The 26,670-nt window shown below is 38.7% G+C and overlaps 2 protein-coding genes across 5 annotated transcripts in view; both read right to left on the reverse strand.

The window, feature by feature from the left end:
* The window catches only part of ZNF510 (zinc finger protein 510), a 42,086-nt gene extending 24,764 nt beyond the window's left edge, over window positions 1–17,322 (reverse strand). For 2 of the 3 annotated variants that reach the window (XM_032164625.2, XM_058445239.1), the window contains exon 1: window positions 704–941. The gene's annotated coding sequence lies outside the window, so the exon portion shown is untranslated. Of the gene's footprint in view, window positions 1–703; window positions 942–16,915 lie in introns of those variants that run through there. The other variant, XM_058445240.1, reaches the window with a different exon arrangement.
* A 5,455-nt stretch (window positions 17,323–22,777) lies between these two features.
* Window positions 22,778–26,670, reverse strand: part of ZNF782 (zinc finger protein 782) — a 35,181-nt gene continuing 31,288 nt past the window's right edge. For both annotated transcript variants that reach the window (XM_032164623.2, XM_058445238.1), the window contains exon 6: window positions 22,778–24,657. In XM_032164623.2, coding sequence (XP_032020514.1) covers window positions 22,802–24,657 — 1,856 coding nt within the window. In that variant the 3' untranslated portion in view covers window positions 22,778–22,801. The remainder of the gene's footprint in view (window positions 24,658–26,670) is intronic.

Raw genomic sequence — 26,670 nt, forward strand, 5'->3', positions numbered from 1 at the left:
TTGGCATTCATTAGAACCCTGCTATCCATGACTACAGCCTCCAATCACATCAACTACTGAGCACTGGAAATGTGGCTAGGGCCACATGTTGAAATAACATTTCGGATACACTGAGAAAACCACAGTATGTTCTTAAAATTAATTTCATGTTTTAGATTTTCACGTAGCTACTAGTTTTAACATTTAAAATTACGTATGTGACTCATCTTCATTGCCCTAGAGTATCAGACTGACTTCTAAAGACAGAGACAGCAGGGACAGCACAGGAGGTGGCAGGGGCCTCAGTCTAACCCAGAGGCTCTGGAGACATCCCAGAAACCCCACAACAAATACACTTGCCACATAGTAAGATTCTGTCCACGCTGACCTCACAATCATTGTCCTGGGGTTTTGGGGACAATCACTCACCTAGTGCTGTGAAGGCTGCAATGCTGGGTTAGGTAGGTAGGCCATTACAAACAGCCTGATTCGGGGAGTAAAGTGTTTATGTATTGACATCCTAGCTCTCTCATCCTTTGTGAGCTTGGCTTTATCTTTTCACCCCTCCTTCTTCATTTTTAATGATACAAATAGGGTGGTTATGAGAATTAAATGAAATACTACATGAAAAGAACAAAGTGTCTTCCAACTATAACGGGAATCGACATTTACATGCTGCTTAGTAACTAGCGCTTAGCTAAATGCTTTACAGGGGATGGCTTACCTCTGAACGACACAAAGCAGTTTTTACTAATATCCTCATTTTCAAACGCTCAAGTGACAGAGTCAAAATTCGCCAGGTCATTCTAGCTTCTAGGCTCGGGCTCTCACGGCAGACCCACGGGCCGTACGCGCTTTGTGTTAGGTTCATGATCAATACAATAAACGCGCATTCCCCTCCTGAAGCCAGCACCGCGTTTTCCGACGCCTGGCTGCATTCTGGCACCCACACCTCCGCGCGCACCGAGCATCTTCCAACTAGGACTCAGCCCCACCTGACGCCCCCGGAGCCCGCCCCCACCGGCCCTTCTCAGGCTGAGGTCCCGGGCGGACCCAGGCACAGGGAGCGGAGGGCCTGCTTTGCAGGAGTTCCCGGTACGTCGCGTTCCCGCCCTCTGGACACTAGCCCATCCCTCCCTGCAAGTCCGCAATCCGCGTGGAGGCCCGAAGCTCTCACCTGGGCTGCGAACCCTCCGCACCCGCAAACACTGACAGAGAGCAGCCGGAAAGTGGGGCTGACTGCACATGCGCAGACGAAAACGCAACATATCCGTTCCCAGCATGCTGCGCGGTAACCCGTAACATTCAAGACTACGTTTCACCTGCAGTACCGCGCCAGCTGTCAGTGTTTTGTTTTTGTTTCTCCCCCAAGATTTATGGAGTAATAACATGGACGGTCCTGATAACTGGAGCCCGGGTTCTGTCAGAGCCCGAGGCTGTGGGTTAGACTTGATGACATAACAGCAAATGCAGCGTGTGGTTGCAGAAAGCAAGAGCCACGGAAGACGTTTGAAAACAATTGGGAAAATTTGTATACGGGCTGGAAATTAGAATTATTAATTAATTGTGGCAGCATTGGATTATGTAGGTAATCTTGCTTATTCATAAAGAGATGTATATGTAAGTGTTTAGGATTGTATTATGTTTGTAAGTTTTTGGGTTTTTTTTTTTTTTTTGAGACGGAGTCTCACTCTGTCGCCCAGGCTGGAGTGCGGTGGCGCGATCTCGGCTCACTGCAACCTCCGCCTCCCGGGTTCAAGCGATTCTCCTGCCTCAGCCTCCCAAGTAGCTGGGACTACAGGCGCCCGCCACCACGCCCAGCTAATTTTTGTGTTTTTAGTAGAGACGGGGTTTCACCATGTTGGCCAGGCTGGTCTCCAACTCCTCACCTCAAGTGATCCGCCTGCCTTGGCCTCCCAAAGTGCTGGGTATACAGGCGTGAGCTACCACGCCTGGCCCGGCCCGTTTGTAAGTTCTTTTTAAAAAATAATTAGAAATGGGAATTATGGCAAAATGTTAAGAATATCTACTTCTAGAACATGGACATGCTTATTGACTACTTTCTCTTATGTGTTGGAAAATTTTGTAATATAAAGTTTATAAAGGGAAAATTGGGAGTGTAATGTTACAAGTGTGTCTTTTAACTTAGAGCTGCCACAAAAAATATATAAACAGCTTTGTGAATAAAGCTGTAAAATGTAACAAATACTAGAAAATGGAAACCATTATTAACATAAAAGAATAGTATTTGTGATCCTCAGTTTATCTCTGGGGGGAAAAAAAAGAAAAAGCAAGTAAGCTGTTCAGTATTACATAATACCTGAAGTACACACAATCCCAAATAAGAAAACCATTATCCACAAATTATGCATCTCCTAGAGATGAGCTTGCTTAAACCTTACGTGGTATGCTTCTGAAATCAGGAACCAAATTAGGAACCTCTCAGCACAATATTTTATGACACTCTTTTTAGTAACACACATATGCTCACACACACACGGTTGATACTTTCTAACAGGTTATTTTACATGGCAATGATAAGAATAAATTTTGATTAGCAAGAAAAAAGATTAATGGCAACAGTAAACTACTGCAGTATATATGAATCAAGGTATAAAACTTTACTGTTGACACTGAAAAACACTTTAATAGATACTGGAGGAAAAGACTAACATTTGTTTTTAAAAATTCTAATCATCTATGTTTTCTAAGTGTATATTTTCTTTGACATTTATATATTTTGCCTGTTTTCCTAAAGGAATTATTCCAACTTTCATTCTAATAAAAACTTATGGTAATGATCAGAAAAGAATTGAAAATGCATAGCAATGTCTCTATATTTACTATGTATACTATCACTAAATATTTAAAAATTTATCCTGGTGCAGTAAAAGTTCAACTATATGAAAAAGAAAGAACGTAGTATGTATCAGCTGGCTTTTAAAGCAGTGGAAAGAGAACCTTCAGTAACCTCATTAGGACAATGAGATAGGCGCTGCAACAAACGACATATCCATGGCACTAACATTACAATCAATAATTTTCACAAGGATTCATTCAACAATAAATAAGCAATTAAAAATAATATCCAAGTTTTAAATTTTTAAATTGTACATTTCTTAGGTTTTTAAGAAAAACATGTGTTTTAAAAAGATAAACCCTTTAATTCCTTTCCAAGGAAAGTCTCGCCCTTCACTTCTGTCCCAAGGCTGAGACCTTGCCTGGTGCCTAAGGAGCTGCTCTCTGCCAACTTCCAAGTTTGGCGCTGTGTGTGTAGACGCAGCACCACCGCAGCTCATAAATGTTTGCAGTGAGGTTTGGTTTGTTTGTTTTTGAGACTGGGTCTCACTATGTCACCGAGGCTGGAGTGCAATGGTGCGATCACCGCTTATTGCAGCCTGGACTTCCTAGGCTCAAGTGATCCTCCTACCTCAACTTCCCAAGTAGCTAAGTTTTGGACCTCCCCCCCTTCCTCCTCTGCCTTCCTCCCTCCGCTCCCTTCCCTTTTTCTTTCTTTCTTCTTTGTTTTTGTCCATGTTGGTCTCAAACTCCTGGGCTCAGGCGATCCACCCACCTTTGCCTCTCAAAGTGCTGGGACTACAGACGCGAGCCACCATGACTGGCCTGCAGTGAGATATTTTGAGGCTATAAAACATCATGTTTCTCTTAAAGTATCGCTCACTAATTTAGTAGTGTTTTTTTCATTCACCTGTTGAAGGGCAGCTGGTGGTTTCCAATTTTTGACAATTATGAATAACCCTGTAATGTAAGATTCACACACAGGTTTTTGCATTAAAATAAAATTTCAATTCACTTTAAAAAATCCTTTCTTCTTTGTGTTGCCTGGTATGTCTATTCTTTTGCAGATATATTGTTTGGATTACTCTAATTTTATAGAAAGCCTTGAAATCTCATAATGTAAATTCTCCAATTTTTTCTTTTTAAGAATTATTTTGGCTATTCTAGTTTCTTTGCCTTTCCATGGAAATTTTAGAATCAGGCTGTTGACATCTACAAAAAGATTGCTGAGATTTGGGAGAGCTGGCATCTTAACAATATTGAGTCTCTCAATGAGTGAAATTGGTGTATTTTGGTTGGGTGCAGTCGCTCACACGTGTAATCCCAGCACTTTGCGAGGCTGAGGCAGGCAGATCACTTGAGGTCAAGAGTTTAAGACCAGCCTGGCCAACATGGTGAAACCCCATCTCTACTAAAAATACAAACAATAACCAGGCATTGTGGCACGTGCCTGTAATCCCAGCTACTTAGGAGGCTGAGGCAGGAGAATTGCTTGAACCCAGGAGGTGGAGGTTGCAGTGAGCCAAGATCGGGCCACTGTACCCTAGCCAGGGCAACAGAGCAAGACTCCACCTCAAAAAAGAAAAAAAGAAAATGGGGTATTTTATGTAAATCTTTCTTTTCTTTCAGCTATGTTTTGTAGTTTTCAGTACACATAGATCCTGCACACATTTTGATACATTTATACAGAGGTGTACCTTTCTTTTTTCCTTCTTTCTTCCGTTTTAAATAGATTTTTTTAAAATGTCACATTCCAGTTGTTCACTGTTGGTATATAGGAATAAGATGACTTTTGTATATTGACCTTTATCCTGAAAACTTGCTAAACTTGCTTATTAATTAAATAAGTTTTTTTGGTATATTGTTTGAAATGTTCTACATATATAGTCATTTTGTCTGCAAATAGTGACCATTTGTTTCTTCCTTTTCAGACTCTATGACTTTTCTTTCTGTTCCTTTATCTCACTGGCCAAGACTCGTAGGATGATGTTGAATAGGAGTACTGAGAGAGCATGTTATCTTAATCTGTTTTCCAAGACAGCATCTGGAATGCTGCATCCTTGGGGGATGGGGTGAGGTGAGGAACAGAATGCTCTTCCCCACATGGCAGAAGAGAGAAAGGGGCAAGAGAGGGCCACACTTGCCTTTTTATAATAGCACCAATCCTACCCATGAAGGTGACGCCCTCGTGGCCTAATCACCTCTTAAAAGTTGAAAATGCATAGCAATCTCTCTTAAAACTGTTACAATGGCAATTAACTTTTCATTTGAATTATGGAGGGGGACAAACATTAAAACCATAGCAGTTGCCTTATTCAGCTCATCATTAAATGTGATGTTAGCTAAAAGTTTTTGTAGATACCCTACATTAGAAGTTTCTTCTATTCTTAATTAGCTAAGAGATTTTACAACAAATATATGTTGAATTGTGTCAGATACCTGTCCTGCATCTATTGATACGATCATATGGCTATTTTTATTTAGTCTGTTAATATTGTGAATTACATTCATTGATTAAAAATTTTTTTCTTGTTGTGGTAAAATACACAAAACATAAAGCTTACAATTTTAAACATTTTTGAGTGTACAATTCAGTGGTAAAAAGCCTATTCACATTGTTGTGCAACTGTTAACACTGTCTGTCCCCAGAGCCTTTCATCACCCCCAACTGAAACTTTACACTCACTCAACAACTCTCCATTCCTGCCTCCCCTGGCACCTCTGTAACCACTATTCTACTTACTTTCACTATGAATTGTAGGTACCTCATTTAAGAGGAATCATAAAATATTTGTCATTTTGTGTCTAGCTTATTTCACTTAGCGAATGTCCTCAAGGTTCATCCATGTTGTTACATATATCGGAATTTCATTTTGTTTTAAGGCTGAATAATATTCCATTATATGTATACATCATATTTTGTTCATTCATCTGTCAGTGAACATTTGGGTCATTTCCATTTTTGGCTATTATTAGTAATGCTATCATGAACATTGGCGTAAAAATATTTGAGTCCCTGTGTATTAGTCTGTCTTTAGACTGCTATAGAGGAAAGAGGTTTATTTGGCTCACAGTTCCACATGGCTTGGGAGGCCTCAGGAAACTTACAATCATGGTGGAAGGTGAGGGGGAAGCAAGGACCTTATTCATATGGCGGTAGGAGAGAGAAGAGCACAGGAAAAACTATCATTTATAAAACCATCAGATCTCCTGAAAATACTCACTATCACAAGAACAGCATGGGGGAAACCTCCCCCATAGTTCAATCACTTGCCACCAGGTATCTCCCTCAACACCTGGGGATTACAATTCAAGATGAGATTTGGGTGGGAACACAAAGCCTAACCATATCATGCTGCTTTCAGTTATTTCTGGTATATACCTAGAAGTGGCATTGCTGGATCTTGTGGTAATTCTATTAATTTTTTGAGAAAACACTGTACTGTTTATCACAACGGCTACACCATTTTACGTTCCCACCAGCAGTGCAAAACAGTTCCAATTTCTACACATCTTCATCAACTTATTTTCTGTTTATAATTAACTTTTATGACAGCTTTTTTAATGGGTGCAAAGTGGTGTCTTGTGGCTTTGATTTGCGTTTTCTTAATGATTAGTGATGTTTTAAAATACAGTGTATTAATGGAAAATTTGAGATATAGTAAGGCCAATAGATTAGGACACAACAGCCACTGGAAAGAAAAAGGGGTATACCGCACCATGGGGTCCACACAGGGAGGCACCAAAATCAGCCAAGAGGCAGAGGGAGAGAAGAGAACTATGGGTACGAGCCTTTACCGTGGTTCATTTGGGAAGGAATGGATATCAGGAGAACTCATTCACTATCACAGGAACAGCATGGGGATAACCGCCCCCATTATTCAGCTACCTCCAACTGGGTCCCTCTCATGACACAGAGGGAGGAGGTGCCACGTTCTTTTAAACAACTAGATCTTGTGTGAACTCAGAGTAAGAACTCACTTATCAGCAAGGGGATGGTGCTAAACCATTCATGAATAATGTACCCATATGATCCAATCACCTCCCCCTCCAGGCCCCACTTCCAACATGGGGAATCACATCACAATATGAAATTTATTGTGTGTGTGTGGTTTTTTTTTTTTTTTTGCTTATTATTCTTTTTACAACATGAGATTTAGAGGAGACAAACATCTAAACCATATCACAAGGTATGCCAATAAGATCATCAGCAGGAATTTTGAAGGCCAGAAGGCAGTGAGTTGGTATGTTCAAAATGCTGAAGGAAAAAAAAAAAAACCCTGTCAACCAAGAATCCTATATCTGGATGGAGATATGTCAGAAAGATGAATGACTAGATGTTCCTGGTGCTTTTCCCAAAGAGGGAGCTGCAGCTGCACCCTGTCTCCATGGCCTGAGCTGTTATGGTGCTATGACATCTTAGAACTGGAGCCACTGCTGCTCTGTGCTCTACTTTGGGGACCTTAGAAGACATTGTGCCCTTCATTTCTGGGGCTTGCTGCCACTGCACCCCATACCCCCAGAGCCTGGGTTGCACAGTGATGCACCATTTTTAAGCTGAGTTGCTGCTGTACCCCACTCCCTGGGGCCAGACTACCACACAGCTGCTCCATCCTCCTGGGTCCCAGTTGCTGCTGTGTCTGGCCTTTCTGGGCATGAGTGGAGTCTGTGTCCTGCCCTGCTGGGAATCAGAACTGTGGCTAAGTGATGCAGCCCCACTTCCTGGGGCTGAGCTGACACAGTGCCCCACCTCTTTGGAAACTGTAACTGTGGCTATGCTGTACAGCCCCACCTCCTGAGGCTGAAGTGTCATGGTACCTGTGGCTACCCAGAAACCAGAACCTCAGATGAGCTGTGCAGCCCCCGCTCCCCAGGAACCAAAATTGCAGTTGTGTTGTGTGATGCCTCCCTAGGAACTAGAATCACTCCTGGCAATCTGAGCTGCTGAGGTGCTCCACCTGGGGAATGGAGTCATCTTTGTGGCACCTGCCTCTTGGGACATGAACTATAGCTGTGCCCTGCCACTCCAGGGTACTTGCCGCCACTGTAGCCTGTCTCCCAGAACCTGGGCTACTATGATGTTCCACCATCCCAAGATTTGGAGTCACCATTGTGTGATGCCCTGTTCCCTGGGGCCTGAGTTGCTGCTGCACTCTGACACTCCTGTGACCTAAATTGATTCTCTGCCCCACACTCTGGGGCCTGAGCCTCTAAAGCACCTGTTCATTCCCTGAGCCATGTCACTACTGCACTCTGCCACTCAAAGTCAAAGAGCTCATAAACAATTAGAAAACAAAATACAAAATGGCAGTAGTATATCCTCACCTATCCATAATAACCTTGAATGTAAATGGACTAAATTCACCAAAGGATATAAAGTAGCTGAATGGATAATGAAATAAGATCAAACTATATGCTGCCTATAAGAAACTCACTTTAGCTTTAAGGACTATTGTGTGTGTGTGTGGGTATGTGTGTGTTTTCTTTCTAATTAGCTTTTGAGATCTCTCTCAAGAGAGTTTATAGAGACTCTAGCTCTTTAACGATGGAACTCCAAAGGATTTGGTGATGGATGTTTACATTGTACATTTCTTAGGATACTTCTTTATTCTGGCAGACAGTCTAACGGCTAAGTGTTTGACCTGTGGTCACGTGTCCCTCTCATTGCCTCAACAAAACATAGGAAGTAACAGAAGTAGTTTATTACTTCCTGATCCCAGAGAGAAGAAGGAAGCATGCCTCATAGGACAATAGGAACTGGGGAGCCATCTGGGAGATGCATACACAACCAGTGGGTGGGGAGCAAAAGAGAGAGACATGGACCTGCGGTTTGAGGCATTTATTGGGACCCAGGGTGTTACCCAAGAAGTTTTCCCACAGAGACTTCTAACTGGTAGGTTTAGAGCAATCAGGCATGAGTTCCATGGAGGCAGGTTATCACTTAGAGGTGGTCACTGCATATCTGCATGATCCATGTGGGGTGTAGGGGTCAGTGGTACAAAGCAAGAACATTGTATCTACTGTCCCATAGGGAGGTGGTCACCAGGAGGTGGTTGTATAAGGCAGATACCTGTATCAACCATGATGAGGAACAATAAAGAGGTAGATAAGTAGAAACTGTTGCAGGGGTGACTGACCCCTGCTTCTAGTATGAGGAAGTCCAACCTAGATTTAGAATAAATGCCAAAGAAACATAAAATTATAAGAATTCACTAGAAAGACATACATAGGCTGAAAATGAAGGGATGGAAAAAGATATTCCATGCAAATAACAACCAAAAAAGAGCAAGAGTTGCTATACTAACATCAGAAAAAATAGACTTCAAGTCAAAAACTGTCACAAGAGACAAAGAAGTTCATAACATAATGATAAAGGGATCAAGAGGACATAATAATTGTAAATATATATGTACCTAATATTGGAACACCAAAATATGTAAATCAAATATCAGTGGACATAAATAGAGAAATAGACAGCAATATAATAATAGTAGGGACTCGAATACCCTACTTTCAAAACTGAAGAGATCAACCAGACAGATGATTAACAAGGTAATATTGAAACTGAACTACATATTAGACCAAATAGACCGAACGGACACACACAGAACATTCCATCCAACAGCAGCAGAACACACACTCTTCTCAAATGAACTGAAACATTCTCCAGGATAGATCATATGTTAGGACACAAAACATGTCTGAAAAAATTTAAGAAGACTGAAATTATATCAAGTATCATTTCTAACCACCATGTTATGAAACTAGAAATAACAGGAAGAAAACTGGAAAATTAATAAATATGTGGAAATTAAACAACACACTCCCCAAAATCAATGGGTCAAAGAAGAAATCAAAAGGGAAGTTAAATATATCTTGAGACAAACAAAAATGGAAATACAACATATTAAAACTTACAGAATACCACAAAAGCAGTTCTAAGCAGGAAGTTTATAGCCATAAACAGCTACATTTAAAAAGAAAGATCTCACAGAAATAGCCTAACATTACACCTTGAGGAGCTAGAAAAAGAATAACTAAAACCAAAGTTAGCAGAAGGAAAGAAATAATAAAGACCAGAGCAGAAATAAATCAAATAGAGAACAGAGAAACTATAGAAAAAAAAAAAAAAAAAAAAAAAACTAATAGTTGGTTTCTCTAAAAAATAAAACCAATAAATTCATAGCCTAAGAAAAAAAAGACTCAAATAAATAAAATGAAGATATTACAACGAATGCCTCAGAAATAAAAAGGATAACAAGGTATTATTATGAGCAATTACATGCCACTCAACTGGATAAACTAGGGAAAATGGATGAATACCAGAAATATACAACCTACCAAGACTGAATCAGAAAGAAATGAAAAGCCTGAACAGACTGATAACAAATACAGAGACTGAAGGAGACATTAAAAACCTACTGACAAAGAAAAGCCCAGGACCAGATGCCATCATGGCTGAATTCTACCAAACATTCAAAGAAGAATTAATACCAATCCTTTTTAAACTCTTTCAAAAATATAACCAGAAGCAATACTACCAAATACATTTTTATGGTGCCAGCATTACCTTGATAATGAAACAAAAGACAGTGCAAGAAAACTATAGGCCTACATCTCTGATGAGCATAGATGCAAAAATTCTCAATAAAATACTCACACACTGAATTCAAAACAGATCAAAATGATTATACAGCATGACCAAGTGGGATTTATCTGTGGCACGCAAGGCTGATTTAACACATGCAAATCAATCGATGTGATACATCACATTAAAACAATAAAAAATAAAAACCGCATGATCATCTCAATTGATGCAGAAAAAGCATGTGACAAAGTTCAATATAATTTCTTGATTATAAGCTCTCAACAATATAAGTATAGAAGGAAATTTCCTCAATATGATAAGGGAAATTTAGGAAAAGCCCATAGCCAACATCATAATCTATGGGGGAAAACAGATAGCTTTCCTCTAAGATTTAAGAAAGATTTCCTCTAAGACAAGGCAAGGATGCCCATTCTCACCACTTGTATTCAAGTAGTACTGGAAGTAACAGCAAGAGCAATCAGGCAAGAAAAATAAATAAAAGGCAACTGAATATTGTCAAATTCAGTGTGTGAGTATTTTATTAAGAAGTTTTGCATCTATGCTCATCAGAGATATAAGTCAGAAAGGCAGAAGTAAAAGTATTTCTATTTGCAGTTAACATGATCCTATAAGAAGAAAACTCCAAAGATTCCACTAAAAAACTGTTAGAACTAATAAAGGAATTCAGTAAAATTGCAGAATATAAAATCAACAAACAAAAATGGGTTGCAGTTTTGTATACCAATAATGACCTATCCAAAAAAAAATTGAGAACACACGATCACATAAGAAAGAAAAAAATACTTAGGAATAAATTTAACCAAGAAAGTGAAAGGTTTGTACACTGAAAACTATAAAACATTAATAAAGAAACTGAACACCCAAATAAATGGAAAGATGTATTATGTTCCTGGTACACATACATACAATGGATTATTCAGCCTTAAAAAAGATCTTGTCATTAGCCACACATGAATAAACCTGGAGGACATTATGCTAAGTGAAATAAACCACACACAGAAAGAAAAATACAGCATGATCTTGCTTATATGTGGAATGTAAAAAAAAAAAAAAGTTGAATACATAGAGACAGAGAATAAAATGGTTACCAGGGGGTTTCTCGGGATAAGGAGCAAATAAGAGGAGGTAAGTCAAAGGGTACCAAGTTGGAACAATTAATACTGTTAGAGTGTCTGTACTACTCAAAGCAATATACAGTTTTGACATAATCCTTACCAAAATTCCAACGTGATTTTTCAGAGACATGGTAAAAACAATTCTAAAATTCATTTGGAACCACAAAAGACCCCCACAGCAATTGAGAAGAAAAACAGATCCTTGTACCAGATCTTAGTGGAAAAGATTTCAGGTTTTTCCCACGGATTATTATGTTAGCTCTGGGTTTTTCATGAATGGCCTTCATTATGTTGAGCAACTTTTCTTTTATATCTAAACTGTTGAGAGTTTTTACTAAGAAAGTATGTTAGACCCTGTTAGATACATTTTCTGTATCAATAGAGATGACTATGTGGTTTTTATCTTTCATTCTGTTACTGTGATGTATCACATTGATTGATTTACATATGTTGAACATGATTGCAAGCTAGAAAGGCCCTGAATAGTCAAAAAATTCTGGGAAAGAAAGACAAAGTTGGAGGCATCATACTTCCTGATTTCAAATTCTTTACAAAAGTATTGCAAGCAAAACCACATAAAAACAGAAACATTGACCAATGGAACAAAATACAGAGCCCAGAAAGAAACCCAAATATATGTGATCAACTAATTTTCAACAGAGGCCCAAGAATACACAATGGGGAAAGGATAGTCTCCTCAATAAATGGTGGCAGGAAACCTGGATATCTACATGCAAAATAATTAAATCAAACCCTTATCATATACCATACACAAACTCAATGCAAAATGGATAAAAGACCTAAATGAGATACCCGAAACCAGAAAAGTCCCAGAAGAAAACAAAGGGGGAAAGATTCTTGACAATGGCCTTGGAAATTACTCTTTGGATATCACATCAAAAGCTCAGTATATAAAAGCAAAAATAAGCCCAAGCTTCTGCACAGCTAAACAAAACAAAACAAAAACCAAACCAAAACAAAAACCCAGCAAAATAAAAAGACAGCCTACAGGCTACAAAAAAAAAAATTGCAAACCATACATTTGATAAGGGGTTAATATTCAAAATATATAAAGAACTTGCAAACTCAAAATGAAAATAATATAAAGAACCCAATTAAAAACTGGGCAAAGAATCTGAATAGACATTTCTCCAAAGACATACAAATGGCTAACAAGGATACAAAAATGTGCTCAACATCTCTGATCATCAGGGAAATGCAAATCAAAACCCCAATGAGATATCACCTCACACCTGTTAGGATGGTTATAATAAAAAAAGACGAGATAGCAAGTGTTGGTAAGGGTATAGATAAAAGGGAACTTTTGTATACGGTTAGTGGGAAGGAAAACTAGTGTAGCCATTACAGAAAACAGTATGGAGGTTTCGTTAAAAACAGAATTACCATTTGACCCAGAAATCCCTCTGCTTGGTATATACCTGAAGAACACAAAATCAGCACTTTGTAGAGATATCTGCACACCCGTGCTCAATGCAGCATTATTCACAATAGCCATAATATAGAAACAACCCAAATGTCAATGGGTAAATGGATAAATTGTGGCATGTGTATACACATACATACAATGGAATATTAGTCAGCCCAAGATGCTGCCAATTGCCACACATGAATGAACCTGGAGAACATTATGCTAAGTGATATGAGCCACACACAGAAAGAAAAATACAGCATGATCTCACTCACATGTAGAATGTAAAAAAAAAAAAAAAGTAGAACAGAGACAGAGAATAAAATGGTCATTACCAGGGGGTTAATAGGAGTGAGGAGCAAATGAGAGGAGGTGAGTCAAAGGATACCAAGTTTGCAGGCATGTAGAATAAGTCTAGAGATTTAATGTACAGCATGAGGAGTATAGTCAATAATATTTTAATGTATTTGGAATTTTTGCTAAGAGAGTATATTTTAGGTTCTATTCCCACAAAAAGAGAGTATGTAAGATGATGGGTCTTTTAATTTGCTTGACTGTAGTAAACATTTCACTGTATATAAAAAACCAGGTTCTATATCATATATGTGTGTGTGTGTGTGTGTGTGTGTGTGTGTGTGTGTGTGTGTGTGTGTCTATACACACAAACAAAAACTATGGGCATTTATTACAAATAGGCCTTCCTGCAAGAAATGCTAATGGGAGTCTTTCAGGCTTAAATGAAACATAGTAACTCAAAGCCATATGAAGAAATAAAGATCTCTGAAAAAGGGAAATATACAATTATAAAAGTGTTACTATAACTTTGGTTTATAATTCTTTTTGTTTTCTACATGACTCGAGACTAATATTAAAAAATTACTAGTCTGTTTTTAGATACAAAATGCATTAATATGTAATTTTGTGACATCAACAACTGAAAAGTAGTGAAAATAAAGCTTTATAGGGGCAATTTTTCTGTATGTTGTTAAGCTGTTTTGTATGTATGTTAATGTATAAGTTATAACATTCTATAGAGTGTTATAAGTTGAGGAAGGTAATTGTAATGCCCATGGTAACCAGAAAGTAGGTACAGAATGTCCACAAAGGGAATGAGAAGGGAATCTAAATGTCTCACTACAAAAAAATTAACTAAACCCAAAAGATGACTAACGTAGGAAATGAGGAACAAAAAGCTACAAGGTATATAGATAACAAGTACCAAAATAATAGAAGTTTCTCTTTACTAGTAGTTACTTTATTATTTATTATTTTTTATTATTATTGAGATGAAGTCTCACTCTGTCGCTCAGGCTGGAATGCAATGGTGCAATCTCGGCTCACTGCAACCTCTGCCTCCTGGGTTCAAGCAATTCTCCTGCCTCAGCCTCTGAGTAGCTAGGATTATAGGCGCCCACCACCATGCCTGCCTAATTTTTGTACTTTGAGTAGAGATGGGGTTTCACCATGTTGGCCAGGCTAGTCTTGAACTCCTGACCTCAAGTGATCTGCCTGCCTTGGCCTCCCAAAGTGTTAGGATTACAGGTGTGAGCCACTCCGCCAGCCTATTTGTAGTTACTTTAAATATAAATGTATCAAACCCTCCAATCAAGAGACTCACAGAATGGATTAAAAAAACAAGATCCAGCCGGGCGTGGTGGCTCACGCCTGTAATCCCAGCACTTTGGGAAACCAAGGTGGGCGGATTACGAGGTCAGCAGATCGAGACCATCCTGGCTAACACTGTGAAACCCTGTCTCTACTAAAAATACAAAATATTAGCTGGGCGAGGTGGCGGGTGCCTGTAGTCCCAGCTACTGGGGAGGCTGAGACCGGAGAATGGCGTGAACCTGGGAGGCGGAGCTTGCAGTGAGCCGAGATGACGCCACTGCACTCCAGCCTGGGTGACAGAGCAAGACTCCGTCTCAAAAAAACAAAAAAAAAACAAAAAAAACCGAGATCCAACTCTATGTTGCCTATGAGAAACTCATGTTAACTCCAAAGTCACAAATTGGTTGAAAGTGAGAGGACAGAAAAATACATTTCATTCAAGCGGTAACTGAAAGGTAGCAAGTAGCTATATTATCAGACAAAATAAAGTTTAAATCAGATGTTTACACGAGACAAAGGAGATTATATATTAATAAAAAGATTCAATAGAACAAGATGATATAAAAATTATAAACATTTACATACTTAATAACAAACCATCAAAATACATAAAGCAAAAATGGACAGAATTGAAGGGAGAAATACAGTTGTATAATAATAGTTGGAGAATTTAGTACCTTACTGTCAGTAATGAATAGTACAACCAGGTAGAAGACAAATAAGGAAGGACCTGAACATCATGATAAGCCAACTAGAGCTGACATATACAGAACACTCTACCCAACAATAACAGAATACATATTAATCTCAAGTGCACATGGGATATTCTCCAGGATGGACTATGTGTTAGTACCCAAACTAAGCCTCAATAGATTGAAAAAAAAAATATCATACAAAACCTCTTCTAATACAAGTTAGAAGTGAATAACAGAAGAAAAATGGGAATATTCACAAATTTGTGGAAATTAAACAGCATGTCCTCAAGCAAGAAACAGGTCAAAGATGAAATTACAAGGGAAAATAGAAAATACTTAAGAGACAAGTAGGCCAGGCATGGTAGCTCATGCCTGCAATCCTAGCATGTTGGGAGGCTGAGGCAGAAGGATTGCTTGAGCACAGGAGTTCAATACCAGCCTGGGAAACAGACAGAGTCCCGGTCTCTACAAAAAATACAAAAATGAGCCAGGCACAGTGGCGCACATCTGTAGTTCCAGCTACTCGTGAGGCTGAGGTGGGAGGATCACTTGAGCCTAGGAGGTCAAGGCTGCAATCAGCTGATTGTACCACCGCACTCCAGCCTGGGTGACAAGATGAGAGACGAGACCCTGTCTCAAAAAAAAAGCAACAAATGAAGATGAAAAATAAAAATATAAACACTCAGGGGATACAGAAAACGTAGGAGTAAGGGGGAAATTTACAGCTAAATAATACAAAAAGATTGGAAAAACATGCCAAGGAGTCTGGCTAAGCTAGACTTAATTTAAAAAGTTGTATTCATTTCTTTCAAGAAAAAATAGAATAATATAAAAACAAATTACCAGTGTGTTCATTAGAAATGTCATTTGCTGACTCCTTTGTTTGACCAACCTCTATTGAGCAGGTGTATGATATGCCTGAGCTTAATACAGGGTACAACTAGATGTGGTCCAGAGCTAAAGCCATACTTTGTGTCTGCAGCTGCAGCCACATTTACTCTCTTTCAGGCACTGAGGCCACTCTTGCTCTTGGAGACAACAAAGAAGGGAAGGCAGGTGCTGAGAAGCACTACTTAGCAACTTCAGTGGTGTATCAAGCCCACCAGCAAAAGCACCTGCCATGATCTCAGCCCACTGCAAGTCCCTGACTACCACAACCGCCTGCAAGATGGAGCCCCCCTGAGGGGTTACATAGATGCCACATCCTTCCCTGCCCTAGACCGTCTCCAAGAAATCAGATGGTACCAGAAATCCCAGGAGCCTCAAGAGCCCTTTCCAGATATGGGTTCAGGAAGTTGCTCAAACACTGTAATCTGATCTGCTTCTTTAGATCCTGGCTATTGGGGCTTTGCTGGCTACCTGGTTGCTTTCTTTGAAGACATCAATCTTTATGTTATCCGTGCCAAGCACATCTTGCCCAGGACTTTTGGTTGGCATGGTGATTCTGGAAGACAAGCACTTGGCCTGCAGTCCCAGCATCACACATTATTCATCCTCTTATGGTGATGTGAACACTCAATTTTGCTTTTTCCAAGGACGTTACCAAAGCATATGATGCAAATGGAAAAATGGGCTGAGCCCCTACTCTCCATTAAAAAGATGTGTATATAAAGTATTAGTGAGGGAAAAAGGTTTGGCAGTTTAAACTGATGGCAACTTAATGGTTTTGTTATATACTTACATATAAACTTCAGTATTTGTTTTCCTATACGTTGTGACTATTGTCTGTCTTCTGTCCTGTTCCAGTAATTTTGATATAAAAAGAAATTATACTACCAAATGAAATATTGCCTATGTGTCATCACTCAGCTGAACTTCACCTCACCTCACCAGTACTGTCATATCCTTATCACTGATAAAAAATGTTCCCCTTCGGAATATGGAATGGCCTCTATGAGTTCAGTCTCTCAGAATCCTTGTTAAAATTCTACACTAACCCAGAAGATGAATTCTCAAAACCTGGCCCAAGTCATGCCCCCATGAACTCTACACACTGGCAGGGTTCCCTTTACTACTTGAAATGATGTTTTTTTTTTCAGGTCCTGATGTGTGAAGAATGCTGTTTTAGTCCATTTTGTGTTGTTTTAACAGAACACCAGAAACTGGGTAGCTTATAAAGAATAAAAGTTTTTTTTTTTTTTTTTTAAAACACTTTTAGAGGCTGGAAAATCCAAGATCAAGGGGCCACATGTGGTGAGAGACTTCTTGCTATGTCATAACATGGCAGAAGGCATCACATGTGAGAGAGTGCCCATGAGAGATCATGAGAGGGCTGAACTTGCTTTTATAACAAAGTCACTGTCTTGATAATGAGCCCACTCATGTGATAGAGAAATTAATCCATTCATGATGGCAGAGCACTCATGCCCTAATCGCCTCTTTAAGGTTCCACATCTGAGCGCTGTTGCAATAGGAATTAAGTTTCCAACATATGAACTTTGGCGGGACACATTCAAACCACAGCTAATGGAAACTTCATTCTTTTTGCCCATGATGAGGGCCAACTCAACTGCCAGTCTCTGAATTCTCTTTTCTTTTAGAAGTTGTTGTGATGTGATTCTACTGCCTAGATAACTCAGAATGCAGTTCCTGTGTAAAATGCATCATGGGACACAACTGAAATCACCTCCAGTGTAACCAGGAAACGGAACTCAAGGCAAGAGTGGCCATTATATGCTGAAAAAAGCTAAGGGGTGGGTGTGTGCTATCCTTCAATACCTGAAATGATTTTTCTCTAGAGTATTTACATATCTGGTGTGTAACTTCTCTCCTGGAATGTAACAAAAAAACCCAAGGTTGACAGTACTCCAGCTTAGTTCTGGATTCTTAAAACTTCCAGGAGAGGAAGGCTGGGGGTGCAAGAAGTCATGCAGGAGCTTTTTGTGGAAAAGCAATTTATTGGGAACTCAACACTTACAAACTGGGCTAAGTCATGTCAGCCAGTTGACAGAATAAAAGGCTCAAGGTTTTAAAATTTTCAGAAACGGTCTCATCAGAGAGTTAAAGAAAAATTGATGTTACTATAGTATAAGGAACTCACACACCCCCATCACATCATGGCTGAATCTCCTTTAGGCCTAATTTATCTTTTTGTTTTATGAGTTATAATCTTTCTTGAGGCTCTTTTAAGGAACACAGGCCTTTGATTTTTAATAATACTGGTAAAATATATAATGGTAATAATTATTACCTATTGCTCACTTATTCTGTGCCACGTATTAAGGAACGGACACAGATGAACTCAGACAATTCTTTCAGAAAGGACTGTAGGTAATTACCATCATTATGGTGATGAGGAGACTGAGACATATTAGAGAACTGACTTTCCAAGGTCACAGCCATATGGGAAGAAAGGGAATGAATAATCTAGTGATGTCAATAAGCCATTTAGTAAATTGAGAATCTGCTGGGTCTCATAACGTACTGGGGACCCTAAACTCACTTTTATTATTTTACAAGTTAACTGTATAGAGGTATACTTTATGCAAAGTAGACAAATTTTTAGTATATTTTGATGGGTTCTAAAAACTTACACAGCTCTGTAAAGATCACCACCATTTATATATGGAACATTCCATCATAATAAAAAAATTTCCTTATTCCTCTAACCAGTGTATCCTCACACCCCGCTGCCCCCAGCCTTTGGCAATGAATGGTCCACTTTCTTTCTATCCCTCTAGACTTGATGTCTTTCCTAGAACTTTATATAAATGGGATATAATACAGCTCTACTCTCTTGTGCCTGGCTTCTTTTGCTCTGCACAATCTGAAGATTTATCAGTGTTGCTGCATGCATTTGCAGTTCCTTCCTTGTACAGCTGTATTCCATTATATGGTAATATTACTGTTTATATATTTTTCTGTTAATAACCCAATTATTTACAATTTGGGGTTATTGAGTAAAGATTCTATGAACATTTGCATAGAATTCTTTATCTTTCTCTGGGGTAAATGCCTAGAATGAAAATTGCTGGTTGTAGGTAAAGTATTGTTATCTTTATAAGGAACTATGAAATGGATTTGTATTGCTATCACATGAACATGCACTTTCTTGCTGACCAAAGCTTTGGACATTGTTTCTAGTATTTATTGGCTAACTATATATTTTTAGTGAAATATCTATTTTAATGTTTTCCCTTTTTTTGGTCCATTATAACTGCATTTTCTGTATTATAAACATTGTTTTTTTTTAAGAGACAGAAAGTCTTGCTCGGTCACCCAGGCTGAAGTACAGTGGCATGATCACAGCTCACCACAGCCTCAAATTCCTGGGCACAAGCAATCCCACCTCAGCCTCCCAAGTAGCTAGGACTAGGACTACAGGCATGTGCCACTATGCTTGGTTAATTTTATTTTTTATGTTGTGCAAGATGGTCTTGAACTCCTGGCTTCAAGCAATTCTCCTGCCTTGGCCTCCCAAAGTGCTGGGATTACACAGGTGAGCCACCACATCTGGTCAGTTTCTTTTGTTTTCTATCGTAAATTTTGTACTTTTAGCGATTTTGTTTGGATCTGTGATTTGAGTAAGTTTTAAATTATGTTGTAAAGATCAAGTTGCATTTACAATATATAAGTATCACTATTGATAGAGTTTGCCTGTGTCCCCACCCAAAATCTCATCTTGAATTGTAATCCCCATAATCCGCACGTGTTAAGGGTAGGACCAGCTGGAGGTAACTGATCATGGGGGACAGTTTTCCCCATGCTGTTCTTGTGATAGCGACTGAGTCTCATGAGATCTGATGGTTTTATAGCATCTGGCATTTGCCCTGCTGCACTCACTCCGCTGCCCTGTAAAAAAGGTGCCTGCTTCTTTGCCTTCTGCCATGATCATAAGTTTCCTCAGGCCTCCCCAGCCATGCAGAACTGTGAGTCAATTAAACCTTTTTCCTTTACAAATTACCTAGTCTTGGGGATTTCTTCATACCAGTGTGAGAATGGAGTAATTACAATTATCTTAGCATCGTTTTTTTTTTTTTTTTTTTTTGAGACAGAGTCTTGCTCTGTCGCCCAGGCTGGAGTGCAGTGGCACGATCTCAGCTCACTGCAAGCTCTGCCTCCCGGGTTCACGCCATTCTCTTGCCTCAGCCTCCCGAGCAGCTGGGACTACAGGTGCCCGCCACCACGCCTGGCTAATTTTTTGTATTTTTAGTAGAGATGGGTTTTCACCATGTTAGCCAGGATGGTCTCAATCTCCTGACCTTGTGATCCACCTGCCTCGGCCTCCCAAAGTGCTGGGATGACAGGTGTGAGCCACCGCACCCAGCAGCATCATTTTTGAAAACAATCATCATTTTCCCATCAAATTACCCTGGAACATTTGTCAAAAAACAACTGATGTTCAGTTACAACTCAGAGAAATAGAGAGCAGGCAAGAGCACTGCTTCTATTCATAAAACAAGAAAATAGTTGGGAAGACTTTAACTTTTCTTCAATGCACTAGATATCTGAAGCCACAGAGCAAAAAAGCTATCTGGAAAACTAGGTGGTTGTAGAGAGAAACAAAGATCCAAGCAGTTTTTTAACTGAGAGAAAGAATGCCAAATGCCATATAAAGTGACTCCAGTGGGAAAACTAGACAACATGCAGTATCAGGTAGGTAACTGTGGCACAGAGATAAAAACTATAATAAAATTAAAATGCTAAAAATGAAACACAGTACCATAAATGAAGAATGCCTTCCAAGGGTCCATTATTATACTCAACACTGCTAGGAAAGAATCAGTGATGTTGAAGATATATATATATATATTTGCTTGTGTATTTGTGTGTGAGAGACACACACAGAAAAAAACAGAGAGAAATGTATTGGTTGACACTGGCTTCTTTGAAAAGAGGCAGTTTAGTAACAACAGCCTTTACTAGACAGACATGTTAGAAGGCAGCAGGAGAAAGGGAATGTGATATCAGATATTTTCTGTAAAAGGTTTGTTATTAATATTCATGTGGCAAATTGTAGCTATGTAAAAGTAGTTATAAAGCAAGGGGAACACAGTTCTCTTACAGCAATGTTGAGGTCTAAGAAACATAAAACAAATACCTGGTAAGTACCATGCACATATACATACATAAACAATCAATAACTCACAAAACATTCACATATTTGCAACACTGCTTTTCAGTTTATGCAGTTTTTTGTTCTTTTTAAGCTTTTTATTATAGTGAATGTCTTATGTTATATTTCATTAAAAGTTTTGATATTATATATGAAACAACAGTTCTGATAAAGCAGTATCTAGATAAAGGCTATTACTTACCTTTCTCAAATTGATAGATTTTCTCCTTGTAACAAGCTCTGATATAAAATATGATAATTTTTTGAAAACTTTTACACATTCAAAACTAAATTATCATATATTTAATGATATTTTGGGTGTGTATGTGTGAGTGTGTGTCTGTGTGTGTGAAGAATTTCCTACATTTGTTAAAATGTCAGATTTCTTATGGTATTACCTGTCTGATGAGGAAGACTTTGGGGATAAAAGCCATGGTCATTCAGGATGCTGTCCGAGGTTTGTCCTATGTGACTTTTCTGACATACACTGAGTTCAGATGTCCTGAAAAATCATACTCATAAGTTTTATTATGTGAGGGTTGTTGAGTTTCTGTCAGTACCAAGTATACCCAAACCTTTAGAAGTTCAGCAGAGAACACATTTATTTCCTAACTGCAAAAAGTCCAACTGTGTACATGGAGGAGAAAACTCTATGCCACAGGGTCCTTCTCTGACCTGGGTTCCTACCATCTTGTACTTTCTATCATCAGAGCCTGAGTCCCAAGGTTTTCCTCCCTTCCATTCTAATGAGGGATAGAAGAAAATATTGAGAATTTGACTGATGTATTTAAGACCTGTCATTGACCTCCATATTCCACTAGCTAGAGGGTAACAATATGACACCATTTAGATGAGAGTGGTTGAGAAATTTAGGCCAGGTGTGGCATGAGGGAGAAGTGAAAATGATTACTAGTGAACATTTCAATAGTTATTATATGACATATAGGGATTACCTCTGTGTAAGTTAAAATGAGGGCTGACATGGCAGAAGAATTTCCCACATCCATTAACTTCATTTCATGTTTGTTTTAATATACTATGAGGTCTCTATCTTGAATGTATTTTCTGCTGTACTGACTTTTCATTAAAGTTTATCACACACTTCTTATATTCTAGCTTTTGTCATTGTGTGATTTCTCTGATGGTGAATGAGTTTTGACTGTTGGCACGAAGTTTTCACATTTTTATTACTTTCTCAGAGCTTTGCTGCAGCATGAGTTTTCTGAGGAGTGAGTTCACAAGAGTATTTTCCATATTCATTATCTTTATAGGGTTTCTTTGCTGTGTGAGTTCTGTAATATCCATAGAAGACTGCGCTCTGGCTGAAAGAATGCCCATATAAAATAGATTTCAACAATTTATCTTCTATTCTTTGATATTTGGTGGAGGCTGAAATTGTAGAGGAAATTCCAGTGCTCACTATGTTAACAGTTCTCTCCTGTGTGTTCATTTATGTATTGTGAGGTTTGATTTCCAGCTCAGAGTTTTTTCATATTCTTTATATGCATATGTTTAATCCCCTGGGTGGGCTTTCTGATGTTCTCTAAGGCTTGATTTTTGACTGAAAGTTCTCCCACATTTATCACATTTATAGGGTTTCTCCCCTGTGTGAGTTCTCTGATGTACTCTGAGATTGGATTTCTGACTGAAAGCTTCCCCACACTGATTACAATTATATGGTTTCTCCCCAGTGTGAGTTCGCTGATGTTTTCTTAGGACTGACTTCTCACTGAAAGCTTTTCCACATTCATTACATTTATAGGGCTTCTCCCCAGTGTGAGTTCTCTGATGCCCTCTGAGATTTGATTTCTGCCTGAAAGTTTTTCCACACTCCTCACATTGATAGGGTTTCTCCCCAGTATGAGTTCTGTGATGTACTCTGAGGTTTGATTTCTGACTGAAAGCTTCCCCACAATGATTACATTTATAGGGTTTTTCCCCTGTGTGAATTCTATGATGTCCTCTGAGTTGTGATTTCTGACCGAAAGCTTTTCCACACTGATGACATTTGTAGGGCTTCTCCCCTGTGTGTGTTCTATGATGTTTCCTCAGGCCTGACTTCAGTTTGAAAGCCTTCCCACATTCATCACATTTATATGGTCTTTCCCCTGTGTGAGTTCTTCGATGATTCCTTAGGCCCGACATATGGCTGAAAGATTTCCCACATTCATTACATTCAAAAGGTTTCTCCCCTGTGTGAGTTCTCTGATGCACTATGAGGATTGACTTATAGTTAAAAGATTTCCCACATTCATGACATTCGAATGGTTTCTCCCCTGTGTGGGTTCTCTGGTGTATTCTTAGGCCTGACTTTGCACTGAAAGCTTTCTCACATCCATCACATTTATATGGTTTCTCTCCTGTGTGAGTTCTCTGATGTTTTCTTAGGCGTGACTTCTCACTGAAGGCTTTCCCGCATTCACGACATTCATAGGGTTTCTCCCCTGTGTGACTTTTCTGAGGCCAAATCAAGCATGAATTCATAGAGCAGGATTTCCCACATTCATTATACTCATAGGGTTTTGCCCTTATGTGAACCTTCTGATGTACACTGAAAGTTGACTGGTAGCTGAATGTCTCTGTACATGGGTGATAATCAGAGTATTTATCTGTTGCATGAGTTCTCTGATGCACTGGGAGGGTTGAATTATGGTTGAAACTTTTTCCATATTCAAAGGGTTTCACCCCTATATGAATTCTATGACGTTCTCTAATGTGTGACTTTTGGCTGAAGGATTTCCCTCCTGTGAGAGTTTTGTGAGTGATTCTACAGAAACAATTTCCAGTATCATTAAACTCATAGTGACTCTTCTCTGGATGAATGTTCTGAGGAATAATAAAGGTTGATTTATCATATTTGTTTTCCCCAAATTTATTGAAATTGTAAGATTTTCCTTTTGGGTGGGTACTGTTAGATGTAACAAGGGCAGCCTTTTCAAGAAAAGCTTTTCTACTTTCATTATATTCAAAATCTTGCCCCAAAGTCTGAATTGTCTGATGTTGAATAACTTCCTCCTTATGACAGAGGGTTTTCACAATTTTACTATAAGCGAAAGATTTCTCTTGAGTGTTAGTTCTGCCATCCTTAATATTGATGAACCGTTTGTCACAAACATTATGCTCATGAGCCTTTTCTTTTGAATACTGACAGTGTAGGGCCATCAGGCTGAGACCCTGGCAAGCAGACCCCGCAGTGCCCCATTTACAAGGCATCATTCTTGCAGGAAAAATGTTTACGTCTCGATTATGTGGTTTTCCTGAAATTTCTTGCTCTGCAGTCAATAATTTACTGGTGAATAAAACTTGCCACAAATGTTTGCCTTGATTTTCTGGGCTCTTCTCTGAGATTTCATCAGGTTGGGAGTCTTCTAAAAATGATAAAATTAAACAAACTTTATGATATTTAACACATTTCTTATGGAATGGGACATATATGTATATATATGCCCATTATGTATTTGATTCCTTAGTTTCTGGCTCAGTTTCTCAACAATAAAGTAATTTCAAGTACATATTCCCTATATTCCCCTTACAGCTTAAATTATTTTTGTAGTAGAAAAAGAAATGGGAAATGAATATACATATGTATTTGGCATCTTAAAATAGAATTTTCAAAACTGAATAGATAAGAGGATATAAATCAACGAAATGACTGAGAATGGTGTATACGTAAGAGCGTTGGATCCTGGGAACAGGAAAATCAGAGAATAGGATGAAAAAAAAAGATTACCAACATGAAGTAGATAACAACAAGAAAAATCAATGGATTAGTGGTTTTATCTGAGACAGGGTTTGCCTTAGGGAGTAACGCTAGTCTAGATTCTTATACAAATATAAATTACAATGGTAGGATAATCATTAGCCTACAATAGTTCAGTTGGAGCTCCATTTCCATTCTACACATCACAAAAGAAATTTATAATGACACCAATTTCCTCATGTTAAAAGAAATACTACTATAGACCACATTTTAATTCTGTCTGCATTATCATCAAAGGAACACACATGTATAAGTGGAAATGTAAAATTGATGGGAGTTAAAGTCATTTTTCCACCTAGACTGGATTCACTGCTCTGCCCTAGCTCTAGTGACTTGGTTTATTATGTCAGGGTTGTTCAATAGTGAATCTTTTTTTTTTTTCTTTTTTTGAGATGGAGTCTTGCTCTGTCGCCCAGGCTGGAGTATAGTGACGTGATCTCGGCTCACTGCAACTTCCGCCTCCTGGGTTCAAGTGATGCACCTGTCTCAGCCTCCTGAGTAGCTGGGATTACAGGCATGCGCCACCACGCCTGGCTAATTTTTGTATTTTTAGTAGATACAGGGTTTTGCCATGTTGGCCAGGCTGGTCTCGAACTCCTGATCTCAGGTGATCCACCTGTCTCGGCCTCCCAAAGTGCTAGGATTACAGGCATGAGCCACCACACCTGGCCAATAGTGAATCTTTTTAGATCATCAAATCTTAACTTTTGTCTTTTCAGTTTGCTCACTCATTTCCCTAAAACCAGCCGTGTGTTTGTCCAATCCTTAATTCTACTTTCAATCTACTTTTTAACATTGCTAGTTTTTATTGACTGTGAGAACCTTACGGATCATATATTTTAACCTGGACTTAGAAATTTTACACGTATCCTTTACATTTATTTATCATAGATTTCTTGTGTATATTTGACTGCTATTGCCCTACTGCTACCCACATTCCATGCAAAAATGTCAGCCCTGTGCTAAAAATATTCCAAGGCCTTAAATATACTATACTGCCTTAGTGCCCTAAGAGATATTCAGGAAAAGAAGGTTTTACACTAACTGTAGGCTCATTACATGTTGTAGCTCTCACTGCAACAGCCCACAGTCTTTTCTGCTCTAGTCTTGACAGGATATCACCAGTAAATAGTATATTTTCAGCAATAATCTTATATTCTTTCTCTGAATCACTCTGCTTTTTAGCCTTAGACTTATGTAGACTCTAGATGTCCTTCAGGCAATGCAAAGCATTTCCCAAATTACACACACACAAAAGGTTTCTTGTGTCTTCCCACAAATATAAGGAACATTTATTTAAAATCTGAAAGTAGTTACTGTCTATAGTATTCATTTTAACAAGGGATATATAGATAGTACTCATATATCTGACACTCATGACTTTTTAAGAAAAAATTATCATCATTCAAATTAGGAAGTATTTTAAAACTTCCGGCACATGCATGGTTAAATGGCATTTTCTCTTTCTTAGTTGTATGTAAAATAATAGTTCACTTTTTTTTTTTTTTTTTTTTTTTGACACAGTCTTTTCTTTTTTCCCCGGGGGGGTTTTTTTGTGGTGTGTTGTTGGGGTGCTCTCTTCTTCCCCCCACGGGTTCTCGATTATTCCCCCCCCTCTGGG

Source organism: Hylobates moloch, unplaced genomic scaffold, assembly GCF_009828535.3.
Source record: "Hylobates moloch isolate HMO894 unplaced genomic scaffold, HMol_V3 SCAFFOLD_10, whole genome shotgun sequence".
Lineage (NCBI taxonomy): Eukaryota > Metazoa > Chordata > Mammalia > Primates > Hylobatidae > Hylobates > Hylobates moloch.